We start from the raw sequence: 13399 nt of genomic DNA, 5'->3' as shown, positions 1-13399 counted from the left end.
AAGAGAAGGACTGAACAGGAAACGATTTGTGGACACCATGGTCTTGCTTTACTTTGCTCCAAGAGATGTTTTACTTGATATTCAAGAAGTATGACAAGATGACCTGGTATTGTGTTCCGTGCCAAAGCGCAGAGTTGCACTGAACTGTACTGTATTGTGCAAGTGGGAGTTCTACTCCTACAATTTTGAAAATAAAGTTGGAGGCAGTCCGGACTATATTGTAGCATTTTGTCTTTTATAAGAAAGAGAGTACAATGACATTAGGAGAGGAGTTCGTTGCGATTGTTCTTCTGTATGATTTAACATTCAAAATAAAATGTAGTCCGTTGCCACTGAGCTGAACAGAATTACTGATTTTTTTCCCCACGATATCTGGCTCAGTTTCAGAGATAAGAGATTAGGCATTATTAGGTTCAGTGTGATTATCTGAAAAGCATGCCTCATTTTATTTGTGTAGGCACCACCTTGAAATCGAGTGTAGTGCATTCACTTCCTAACTGGTCATTTTCATCCAACAGCAAGTAGTCCCTAAGGCAAAGACAGGCTCACACTTTACAGAAATGGTCACTTGGATGACAGAAAAAGAATTGAATGTTTATTAAAAAGTGTTTCTTTACTACTATTTTATTGCTTCCCTGTGAGGTTAATACTGATTGGCTGGCACAAAAATAAAACAAAATCTTGTGTAGGCCTAATGAAGATAAAAAATTGTGCTTAGGGTGGCCCATATTACAGTCCCTCCAGGAAATTGCGATGTTGCGATCGCGTCGTTTTTCGCAACTTCAATGAATTCCCGCGAATTCTGCGCGAGAGCGCAACTTTATATTATTAGAAGATCACATTTTTAAATGTGCACTATGTAGGATTGAGGCCAGAGTAGGTATTGCAACTATATGCTGCTCATTGAAACTGTGCCAAATTTACTATTTTCGTGAATATTTACTAACCAATAAACTAATATTGACTAGTATGACCAAAGTACAGTATGTTCTGTGGCTAAAAATATCTACTGTATTTCTGGAAATTTAAAATCACAGACGTGGAGAAGATCCGCCTTTTCATGTACGTAAAGTGTAATTTTCCCATACTTGGAATGTTATGGTGGTGGTACGTATTTGTGAAAAGGGTAACATTTGTGAATGGGCAGCATGAATTCTGGAAAAAAACGTAGGCCTACATAGTGCACCTTTAAAATGTACGCGTTTTAATCATAGATAATATCAAACTGTGCCTGGTATACTGCACATACTGAAAGTATTACAAAATCCATTGCTATGTAAGTTTGACAGAATAAAGTTCAACAAGAATTCGCCATTTCCTGTAGCTGGTTTGGTGATGCTTATGACAGTGTAAATGGTAAATTACCTGCATATACCGCTTTTCCACACCTTCAAGCACTCAAAGCGCTATACATGCATGCCTCACATTTACCCATTTGCACACCGGTGGCCATGGCTTCCACGTAGGGGACCACCCTGCCACCAGGAGCTATTTGGGGTGAAGTATCTTGCTCAAGGACGCGTCGATGGGGGTCAGAGGGAGAGGGGCTTGAACCTGCAACCTTCTAGTTGCCAAGCAGGCTCCTCCATCAACTGAGCCACTACCACCCCAATCTGTAGTACTCACATGTATGTATGCTGATCTGCAACAATAGCTTCACTATAACCAACAACCTGAATTACATACAGTAACAAAAAATCTTGATCTATTGTAATAAATACATTAGGTGGTCTAAAACACACGGAGGAGGGCAGAGATAAATGGTGCTCTTCCCTCCTCAGTGGTGCACTAAAACAGTATCATAATCCAAGATGTATATTTAAAGTGTGTCCAGTCATCATGGGCCATTGTGTATATAAAAAAGGTATCTCTGACAGTCTTCATTCATGTCTTTATCCAAATCCCCAGACTAAAGAATGGCACATGTGGACGATTTTTTGGAGGGATCTTTAAGAGAGAGTTTGTCGAGTTCCTCTTCATCTCGGCTACTGCTGCGTTGAGGATGAGAAGTGTCTCCTCCTGTCAGTGGTGAAGGTGAAAACAGAGACTGTTATCAAGCAAGCTGATGGGGGGACAAAGGGGTCAGTTGTCTGGGCCCAGAGAGAGGGTGAGGTGAGCTGTCAGCAGCCCTGATTGTTATGATCAGGCCCACTGACAACTTTGGCTGGGCCAGGGACAAAGTCATCTGAGAGGCACCCCCACCCAATGCATACAATGTAAGGACCCAATTTTAGGTCCCCTCTCTCCCTGGGCACGGGACAACTGACCCCTTTCTCCTCCCCTATCGGCTTCCTGGTTGTTATTGCCAGACTTTATACATAGGTTTTCTGTTTACAAACATTCACACTGTGAGGAGGGGCAAGAAGCTAACCAGCCAACCATGTGAGTGCATTTTTGAGTGACAGAAGTTTCCAACAATAATCAGAGGTTGAAGAGTGCGCAGCTAGGGGTGCGCAGCCAGGGATTGTTTACAAACGGTAAACCCATGTATACTGTGCTGCGGCTCGGCTGGGGCTTCTATCCACCGCAATACAACTAGGTGGAACTTGGCTCCCTCTCTTTAAATTACAGAATTTACAGTAGACTGTGATATTGGCCTCTACATATGAAGAGGGGGCTTACAAAAGTCAACCTAACCATTGGTTACTGTTTTTACATCTTAGTAATTTTGTCATTATGGCTGTTGTTGTATTGTACAGTATATGAATGTAATTGCAGCTTTCATCGTTTCACTCTTGGTGTCATACATCAAACAAAGCAAAATAATGGATCATTTTTGAATGTAGAGCACTAGAGTGCCTGCAGTGTAATATGTAGAGTTGCAGAGTCGTACAGCAGTAGTAAGGCAGCACCAGCTCATTCACATTGGAGAGTGTAGCCTACCTGTAAACTCTCCATCTGGACCAGACACACATGATTGGTTGTCATCAGCAGCACCCTGGTTTGATGAATGAAATACATTTAAAAAAAAATAATAATAATACAGTAAATATACTACGCCCATGTTGGGCGTCCATTTTAATGCGCCGCTTAACACTTACCACCAAGGTGACCAGGATTTCCCTCCTCCTCTCTTTTGGAAGGCTCGCCAAATGTCTAGAATCAATATTTATGCCTGCTTTTAAATACAATGTGTAAACGTAGTGTACTGTATAGACCACTGGCTACAATTTTTGTTTTCATTCTTCATGTGGCAAACCATATCTGTTTAACCCTTCTGTTATCCTTGGGGTCTATTTGACCCCATTCAATGTTTAAAGTCTGAAAAATACATGAAGTACATAATTCTTTGGCTTCATCTTTGATGACTTTATATGGGGTCAATGTGAAAAAAGTAAAATATCCACAAAAATGTTTTCCCTAAGTGCTGTACACATTTTGGTTACATCTGTGTTCCTTGGGGTCAATTTGACCCCAAATTATTTAAGTGTATGAAACATAAATGGAACATCCATATTTTGCTAATACATGTTCCAATCTGTCTTGATTATGTCAAATACATGAACATACGTTAATTAGAACAGAACATTTTGCTTTATTTAGGGCTCTAATAACTAAGAATATGTATGATGTGGACAAGGGCCAAAACTAGTTCTAGGCAACTTTTGGGCAGTTGTTGCACATTTTCGCCTAGTCATGGATTAGTGTTTTTGGTGTGTGGGCTGTGTGTGGGGGTGCTAGGACTTATCTAAAGGGCTTTTTTATGTCCCCAACAGAGCAACAGTAAATATCTCAGGCATAAACCGGTGCAAAAATTTTTGTTTCTACTGATTTTGTAGACATTTAAGTGGCTGGGGTCAAAATGACCCCAAGGATCACGGATGTAACCTAAATATGAGGATACCAGGAGGGTTAATCATGTCAACACATACAGTATTATAGTATCACATAAGATACAATATAATAGTGCAGATTAGAATAAAAAAATATGCCCATGGCCTACTTACATTCTCAAGTAGGAATCAACTCTGGGATGTACCACTGCTCCTGAGGATATTGGCATCTCTGCCCTCTAGAGACTGCTACATATCAGCTTCAAAACAATCGTGTAGCAATTTCAAAGGAGACTAATACCCGTGTTTGTTTAAGTTAGTTCTCCCGTGTCTCATTTCTCTGCCTGGGAAAAGTGTGTCTCAGACTGCCTGTCCTGTGCTCTTAGGTTTGTTTGTTGTCACCGTAGCAACAGGACATACAATGGACAAGGGTCCATTCTAGAATCTTTAGAATAGACAAGGGTCAAAGGTGCATTCTTTCAGTAGCCCATCGCCTTGACTAGACCACTGCAGGGCAGTTGGGCCTTAGGGTCTGTGTAATTATTCACTGCTTCTTGAGAATGTGGCTAAAACAGGAACAATTAAAGCAAAATAAAATACTTTAAACATTTTTCACTCATATTAGTATTCCTCGTATCATTAAGACTATCTCCTTCAACAAGGAGCCTACTGTTTGGGCCTTCACATTTTGGAGATATCTGAGACGGTCTATTCGGAATTAGAATTAAAAAGATTAATACTGAAGTTCTCATGTCCTTTCTGAAGAGCACCTGATTCTTTCTCTCAAACAATTGGCCAGCACTCTGTTGTTCCACATGTGACTGAATTGTGCTGGTTAATAAAACATATTAGTATTCATTGTAATTCAAAATTATACTCTAGCCTCCAATGAGGAGAATTTGGAGGCTTTTGTTATCACCATCAGACAAAACTAAATCTTTTACATAATATGCATATAGTTCGTTCATATTAACCATTTTGTTTTCCTTTGTTTACCGTAAGTACTTCATACCTCTTCGCAAAATGAATTTTCATTTTTGGTCAATTGAAATGACTATGCCTGTGTGTAGGACAGCAGGTTTTATAGGGGGTGGGAAAGTATTCAATATGAAATAAAATAAAATGATCACTACCTGGATTTTTTTCGTTCATGAAAATGTAATTTGATTCTCAACAAAAATAGCACTTTTACGAGTGGGACAGGTTTTTGCCAAACTTTCCACAATCAGTGTATTAATGTAACCTCTGTGGTGTTTTTATTTTCACTTTTTTATTTTCTAGAGAGCATGATCTCACTGGTCATGCCATTTATTTGCCGGTCAATTTATCTGTGTAGGAAGGAAGACAGTTCACAAATCATACTAATATGTCCTACTTTCCAAAATAAATAAGTTCAGGTGTCAAAGTTAGACAACATGCTTTAGACTAAACACTAAACTGGAAACGAACTTTCTTTCTGAAAAGTGTAAGACCCACTGGGAAATTCCCAATGTCATTGTGAAGCACACAACACAACACAGGTTTGTTAAGCTCAATCTGAACTCCCCCATCCCTGAGAAAATAGCTTGAGGGTTGTGCTACCTCACGTATGCACGTTTGCATTGCACACACACACACACACACACACACACACACACACACACACACACACACACACACACACACACGCACACGCACACGCACACACAAATTAAAATACATAAATAGCCTGTGTATAATAAACTGTTTTTGTTACAGACAAATATAAATATGATCAGGCCTACCAAATAATGACTCATCGCCTCCTTTGAAACCAAATCCACCTCACCCAGTCCCATGGGAAGGAGCTTATTCATTCAAAGTCTGCAATATAGTCTCTCTCTCTCTCTCTCTCTCTCTCTCTCTCTCTCTCTCTCTCTCTCTCTCTCTCTCTCTCTCTCTCTCTCTCTCTCTCTCTCACACACACACACAGACACACACACAGAGGCAGAGGGGGGGGGGGGGGGAAAGAGAAGAAATAATGCATTAGCTTATTTTTGGTAGTTTTTGCAGCTCACAACATGTAGGCCTATGTTTACTTTGCAATTATCCAATAGACCTAGACCTACTGAATTTACTGAGTCTCATAATGCTATGTAAAACTGCAGATTCTTAAGAGAGAGAGAGAGAAAGAGAGAGAGAGAGAGAGAGAGAGAGAGAGAGAGAGAGAGAGAGAGAGAGAGAGAGAGAGATTACATTACATTATTCATTAATTCATAGCTGAAATCCTTGACATTTCATTGTTTATGGTTTATAAAACATTTGTTTAGTATCACTTTGTTTGTTTAGTTTACTCTATGCCTACTCTATTCCATAGCACTGATCCAGCAGTGTGCCAGCCTTTTTTTTTCTTTTTTTTTTAAAAATTGCAATAAAAGAGGATGACAAAGACATGACATAATAATAAGGCACACAGGGTCAAGTAAACATAGTAAATATGGACAATTTTGATTAGGTTACAATAAACACCAGCAGTGCCAGACTTTCGTGTTTGTGTGAGATGTTATTACGTACTTCCGGTTTTGTGATTCTTCCGCGTATTCGCTGACATAAGTGATTTTATGGGGCAAAATGGCCGTGTCCCGAAGATCATCACAACAGCAGCAAACGGCATTGCAGTCTCCGCCGCGCAATGCTGTTATTTCTACCCCTCCGGATTCTCCCTTAACCGTTGTTGGATCATCTAGTTTGGTTTCGACAGACGGCAGTCAAGAATGCAGCAGCAGTATGGAGCCAACGCCAGACTCCCCTGAAATGCCCACCGCCTCGACGGCCCTCGCTAGTCCCCTCTGCAGTAGTAGCAGTTCCCACACAAACATCGGCGCGGCCAGCAGTTGCAGCACAAGCCCGAGCCCAGGCTCGGGAGCTACCAGCCCGGGGGAGGGCATCTGCGCTACCGGTGGGGCTTTCCGCGAACTCTTTGAGGCCTGTCGCAATGGGGATGTCTCGCGTGTTAAGAGACTTGTGGACTCTGTGAATGTGAATGCCAAGGACATGGCTGGGAGGAAATCTACGCCGTTGCATTTCGCTGCAGGTTTGGATTGAACGCGTCCTATTATGTTTGTAAATATCTGCAGTTCTAGCTGGCTAGCTATTTGGCTAATTCCAGTTAGCCCGCAGCAAAATCTATTGCGTTTGTCTGTATATTGACATAGACGATACATATACATAATAACCGTGTTTATCTGTGTTATATTTGTATTCGATGCGTTTTGAACGTTTAATGGGTTTGTTTTTGTCAGATTTGTTCATGCGTGAATGCTATTGTTATTCTAATGCACGGCTTTTTTTCTCGGTCCTCCCACCAACCAACCAGGCTTTGGCAGAAAGGACGTGGTAGAACACCTCTTGCAGACTGGTGCCAACGTTCATTCCCGTGACGATGGTGGTCTGATCCCGCTTCACAATGCCTGCTCTTTCGGTCATGCTGAAGTCGTCAGCCTGCTCTTGTGCCAAGGCGCAGATCCAAATGCCCGAGACAACTGGAACTACACCCCCTTGCATGAAGCAGCCATCAAGGGCAAGATAGATGTGTGCATTGGTAAGGCTTTGGCAATCTCTCTGTAGCTTACACCTGTGAGCTTCATTCAGTCAGTCCACCACCTGCGAATTAAATGGTTTGAATACAATAAACAAAGCGGTGCTTTAAGCAGAATACAAAATGAGATTGTAGACATTTAAATGGAGGAGTCAGGACAGGACACCATGAGCACACTGACTGACGTGTGGTATTGTATGGGTAGCCTAAGGATTTAATTGCGACGGCATGATGTGTGTATATTCATATTTAAAGTGTATCTATCCTAATATGTATATATGTATGTATAATTGTGTAATAATAATATGTATATTATGCAGTGACAGTGGTGGTGTCACTGCAGCACTGATGTCTTGTAACCTACAGAGTCGAGTGTTGTGGTGTGATGGTGTTAAAGCCTTGCTGGCTTCCACCCCCCACCCCCACCTCCCTATGCTGAGGTGGCTGTTCTCCTCTGTGCCTGCTGGCCTGCCTGTCTGACCGTCTGTCTGTCAGTCCAGCTGGCTGAATGTGTATGTCTCTCTGCCTCTCTTGCCTCGCAGTGCTCCTTCAGCATGGGGCCGATCCCAACATCCGCAACACGGACGGGAAGTCAGCCCTGGACCTGGCCGACCCCTCTGCCAAGGCCGTCCTCACTGGTGAGCGCTGTGCTTCCTTAGTACCCACCCACATAGGCCGACAGTACTACAGGGCCCACAGTCAAGTCAGGGAAAATGTATGTATTATTCACCCTTGGTGGTGAGGAAACTAGAGGAAGTGAGCTTTGAGGTATAACACTAAATATTACATAAGAGCGAAAGCTCTTATTATCTTAAAAATTCATATGATAAGTATGAATTAAATATTTGATCTTTCGGTCAAGTTTTGGTAAGAGAAAAAAGTATGAGCCTTTATGCATGTGTGGAGATGTCACACAAACCGTAACAAGTTGACCTAAACAATATTCATGAGAATGCCTGCGTGAAAGCCAGCTGATCCTTACCTGTGGTATACTGTATATGAGCTTAGAAATCTGTACTGCTCTTAATTACTAGCCTGCCGTCTTACTTCCTGTCTGCTCTTTCCTGATACAGGGGAATACAAGAAGGACGAGCTTTTAGAGGCTGCAAGGTGAGTGCACACACACACATGCACACACACACATGCACACACACACACACACACACACACACACACACACACACACACACACACACACACACACACACACACACACACACACACACACACACACTTTTAATCCCTCCAAGGTGCCTGTGTTGGCAGAGCTGTGTGCACATGGCAGAACATTTGAGATCCTTCTGACCCTAGCAGACAGTGAATGTTCAGCCAGAGAGGCAGTCCACCCCCCAATATGGCAAAAGCTACAGCAGTAAGATTTGTGTAGTGCATTATCATACATACTGCCATTCAATGTGCTTGCGAGGCATGAAAGTCGAGAAGAGAGAAGAAAAACATTTAGGAAGTAGAAAGTATTATAGAGAGTAGATAATTAACGTTGATTAAGGCAGATGAAAATAAAGCTGTTTTTAATTTCTTTTTAGAACATGATACTGTTGGAGCGGTTCTAATTTTAATCAAAAGCGTTTTAAACTCCATTCTAAACCTCATTAGGAGCCACTGTAGTGACCTAAGAGATCAGACACAAAGCAGAAGCGCACCTTGCTGCACTCGGTCCAACTGTCCCAAAGCTGGTTTCTGGAATAGCCTCCTGTGTGTTTTGATGAACAGGAAAATCCCCCTCTGCCTGCTAGTGCCTAGCATGGGCAATTCACCAAAAATGCACACAGGGCATGAAACATGCCTTGAAAACGTGCCGAGCTTACTTTGAAGGCCTCTGGCTACTGTATTTGTTGCTTTTACCCTCTCTTTAAGTACCTTTGGATAAAAGCACCTGCCAACACCAAGTAAGCATATATTTTTCCTCTGCTAAGAATATGTGCCTCAACGGGGGTTCTACAGCCCCCCAGGGGGCGTTGGGGAGCCTTAGAAGCGTTGAAAAGGATAAAATGTGTTCCTTTTTATATTTTTTGATGGATGTTTATATATTGGAAGAGGAACCAACAGCGCAGAATCAAATTCTCTGTGGCAGATTATGGGCTGGATTGTGCAGGTCAGGTGCCTCATGTACTAAGATTTACGTGGCTTCTCTACTGAATCCAAGATCATGTTAAAATCTGCAGAGATGTGCATCAAAAATTCAGATCAGTCCATGTTTTAGCAGGTTTTCATGTGCAATATCATTGTAAATCACATTTGATGTAAAATTCATGGGTGTATCTCAAGGAGAACCAACAGTGTAGAATACACCTCAGACTGTGCGTTTTATTTCATGTCTCTGATCAGTGTTTCATGTCCTCTCTTTGCTTTCACATTTTTATTGGTCCAGGAGTGGAAATGAAGAGAAGCTGATGGCTCTACTTACTCCTCTAAATGTCAACTGCCATGCCAGCGACGGGCGCAAGGTAAGATGCTCATTAACCGCCCGAGGTGGCGCCTCTCTGTACAGCATCTAGTCAATTCTGTATATTCACCAGAAACTTGTCCAAATTCACACAAGACAGACAGTAGAGAAAGACGCATCAAGACAGGCTAGGACAATTAAAGGTTCACTGTGTAAATTTCTAAGTAATTTATTTCCAGAATTCATGCTGCACATTCACAAATGTTATCTTTTTCACAAATACTTATCACCACCATCAAATTCTAAGTATTCCTTATTATTGGGAAAATTGCACTTTTCATACATGAAAAGTTGTCTCTTCTCCATGTCGGCCATATAGAATTTCTAGAAATAGACATTTTTCGCTGCAAAACTTACTGTATGTTGGTCATATAACAAATATTAGGTTATTACTTCTTATTAAGTAATATTATTACAGTTTCAATGAACAGCATTGCATTGCAATACCTACTCTGACTTCAACCCTACACAGTGCACCTTTAAACAATACAAAATAAAATAATTAAAATATGTTTAGACGTATCATCCAATGCACTCTCAGTCTAGATGTATACCTGGTACTACTCGCAGTCCGATTTTAGAATGCCACCGTGATCTTGTTGGAAGAATAATCCAGACGTCATGTAAACAGTGTTTCCCGCAGGGCATTTGTTAGTCAAGGTGGGTAGGGGGTTAGCCAGTATGAGCGACAAGGGGCTGCCATTGCTGTTTCATAGTTTTTCATATGAAAGCTTGAAGTGCAACCTCCCAAAATAAATAACTTGCACAATTTATTATAAATCAACTTTAGACAACTACATTCACAAAACAAAGTCTTTCTGCTGTCAGGGGAGTTGGTCAAGGTGATAAATATTTGTTGTCAAGGTGGCTGTGGTAAATATAAAGTGCAGGGGGAAACCCCTCTGGACTCTCAGGGTAGGCTATTGAAGTACCGCTCCAGACATTTACCTAGCTGGGAAGAAAACACCACATCCTGAAAATCTGCTGCATTCTGATGTCGCCCTGAGAAATAATCCTGCTGTTAGGGATTATCTCCGAAAGATGTGCCTCCTGCCTTGCTGAAGCTTTCCTCTGCAGACTGCAGGTTCTTCAGACACATTTCTCTTAGCGCATTTGTGTATAATGTCATTTTCACATGCATGTGTGCTTAAGATCTGAGCACTGCTACAGTATTTGCCATAAATCCTATTCAAAGAAAGGGGTGGGGCTTGGGTTGAAGTTGCTTGAAGCCGGACGCATCTTCTTATTATAATCTGATCGCAGTAATAATTAATTGATCTTCATAACAGCAGCCATTGCTCTCATTAGATATGGTTGGCCCAGCTGTTGCTGTAAGAGATTGTGAAAGTATGAAATGGTATCTTCTGTCCTTTAGTTGTAATGAGGCAGACATTCCACTAAACAGTCATAATTACACATAATAAAATGTTGCCAATTTCAGGTTTTGGTGGTTGGGGATTTATTATTGTTTAAAATAGACATTGATAATGATTGGTAAAACTAAGAAAAATGAAAATGTATAGTTTCTGTAGAAGAAATGAAAATAAATACTCAAACTGTTAAACCCAACAATGCTAGGAAACTTCACAGTTGGTGAGGAGATTGTCATTTTGTAATTTTTGTTCTGTGTTTTTGCTCTGGCGACATTGTCGATCAGTCAACTTCACAAAAAATGCTGGTAAGTTGTATTTTGGAAAAAAGCAGCTTTTTAGATTGATGCACTACTGATTGCGATTTCCATGCGTTTTGATTTTTATTTTTTGTTTTGATTTTTACATTTTTTTAAGCATCTAAATTCACCTCCATTCCTGAACCTTCCGCATTTAATTACAATGAATCCTGGGCCCACCCCCACCCCCCTTCACTCCTAGCCACTGGTCATGTTTTCCGGACGGACACATCCCCATTTTGTAGCTGTCTGGTTGGCCTTGGGCAGGTGTTGAATTGTGAAATGTCGCATTTTTAAATTATTATTTTTTTATTTTTGTAACCGTTTTCTGGAATGCTCCGTTTCCTGCTTTGGAGAATTATCCTCTATCCTCTTTGCGCCTTTCAAATTCCACTTTTACAGTAATTCGGCATTTCTTTTTCTTTCTTTCTTTTTCTTTTTTTCACCCTTTTTCTTACAACACTGTACATTTTGGTCACTCACTGATCATGGTGTCTGTTTGCTGTGATTCATATGGATGGATGCATGCATTGCACGCCTGCACCTGCTCTTGCACGATGTCTATGTTGTTTATTAGTTCAATTGTGTTTTTGGAATGTCTACCTTGTTGCACGAATTTGGCTGTTTCCACTTGTCATGGCATGGACAATTTCTGTCTGACCATAAACACTAAAACCAAAAGCCATCCTCATCACACCATCAGCTACTTGCTTGGATTGCCATCGATAATTCGACACATTGATCATCTGCGTTCAGTGCTGAACCATGATATTCTGCTCACGCCTCAAAAGCACCAGTTCTCGCATCCAATTCTTGATTTCTGCCCAGTTGATCATATTCTCTTGCATGCAAACAGCTGGATTGTGTCTGTCTCTATGTGTATATGTGTATGTGTGCGTCTAGAGAATGATGAATGCCTGAAAGGGTTTCCTGTGCGGTAAACGACTAAATTTACTAAATTTTCAACCTATTCAAATTCTAACATTGCGTGTGCCTGAGTTGTACTTCACTTTATTCCTTTAGTCTAGTAGACTGTTTTCATCTTTCCAAAATTACTTGAAAACCCCTAGATTTAGAGGTTTCAGTGAAGCTCTCAGGAAAGCCAGCTTTTTAAAATCCTTTTTTTTAGTTAGTGTTGCATACCATTTAATTTTTTAATAACATTTTTTAACAGCTACACAGTGGTGAAATGCTTTAAGGGGTAAACACTGGCCCTTTTTTCCTTTTTCTACTGGCAAGAGGGCTGTATTCAGACAATGGCTGGTTAGTTTCAGCTTGGCCACTATGGTGCTTCTGTGCGAGGCGGCAGTAAAGGCATAATAAAGCGTGCTTGTGTTTGTCTGCTTTTGGGGCTTAAACTGCAGCATAATGGGGCCGTCGGTCGCACTTGAAGGCAGATTGAGTGGGTTGGCTGCACGCCAGAGAGGGACAATTGAGGAAACTGAGGGCCCCTCCCTCGTTGGCTCGCTCACTCACTCACTCACTCACTCACTCACTCACTCACTCACTCACTCACTCACTCACTCAGTCGCTCACTCAGTCGCTGGCTCACACACTCCCACTCTCTCACTCCCTCACTCAGCCGCTATTTCACTCTCTTTTACTCTCTCTCTCTCTCTCTCTCTCTCTCTCTCTCTCTCTCTCTCTCTCTCTCTCTCTCTCTCTCTCTCTCTCTCGCTCTATCTCTCGCTCTCTCGCTTGCTCACCGAATCACATCCTGCTTCTCTTTCTCTCTCTCTCTCTCTCTCTCTCTCTTTCTCTCTCTCTCTCTCTGTCACTGTCACATATGCGTGCGCACACACACATACACTCACACAGAGCCACTGCAGTGCCGCCATTAGATGAATATTGGTTGTGAGCTGTCTCAGTTGCCCTCAGCCAGGGAACATCATCCACATCATGAATATTCAAACCTCATGATGTTTCTTTTTCTTTCT

At 41.5% G+C, this 13399-nt stretch overlaps 1 protein-coding gene and 1 long non-coding RNA gene across 3 annotated transcripts in view; one reads left to right on the top strand and one right to left on the bottom strand.

The window, feature by feature from the left end:
* Positions 1-1871: 1871 nt before the first annotated feature.
* Positions 1872-4167, bottom strand: LOC134445500 (uncharacterized). Its single transcript, XR_010034280.1, has 4 exons — positions 3948-4167; positions 3042-3096; positions 2884-2938; positions 1872-2019 (listed from the first exon to the last, which is right to left on the bottom strand). It is a non-coding gene; the product is annotated as an uncharacterized LOC134445500 (long non-coding RNA).
* Positions 4168-6360: 2193 nt separating this feature from the next.
* Positions 6361-13399, top strand: part of tnksb (tankyrase, TRF1-interacting ankyrin-related ADP-ribose polymerase b) — a 37357-nt gene continuing 30318 nt past the window's right edge. The window contains exons 1-6 of one of the 2 annotated variants that reach the window (XM_063195662.1): positions 6361-6825; positions 7108-7332; positions 7872-7967; positions 8403-8439; positions 9719-9794; positions 11451-11471. In XM_063195662.1, the coding sequence (XP_063051732.1) occupies positions 6363-6825; positions 7108-7332; positions 7872-7967; positions 8403-8439; positions 9719-9794; positions 11451-11471 (918 nt within the window). In that variant the 5' untranslated portion in view covers positions 6361-6362. The remainder of the gene's footprint in view (positions 6826-7107; positions 7333-7871; positions 7968-8402; positions 8440-9718; positions 9795-11450; positions 11472-13399) is intronic. The other variant, XM_063195663.1, reaches the window with a different exon arrangement.

The sequence above is a fragment of the Engraulis encrasicolus genome, chromosome 3 (genome assembly GCF_034702125.1).
Source record: "Engraulis encrasicolus isolate BLACKSEA-1 chromosome 3, IST_EnEncr_1.0, whole genome shotgun sequence".
NCBI classification, from domain to species: Eukaryota; Metazoa; Chordata; class Actinopteri; order Clupeiformes; family Engraulidae; genus Engraulis; species Engraulis encrasicolus.
This window is presented reverse-complemented; position numbering and strand designations above follow the sequence as displayed.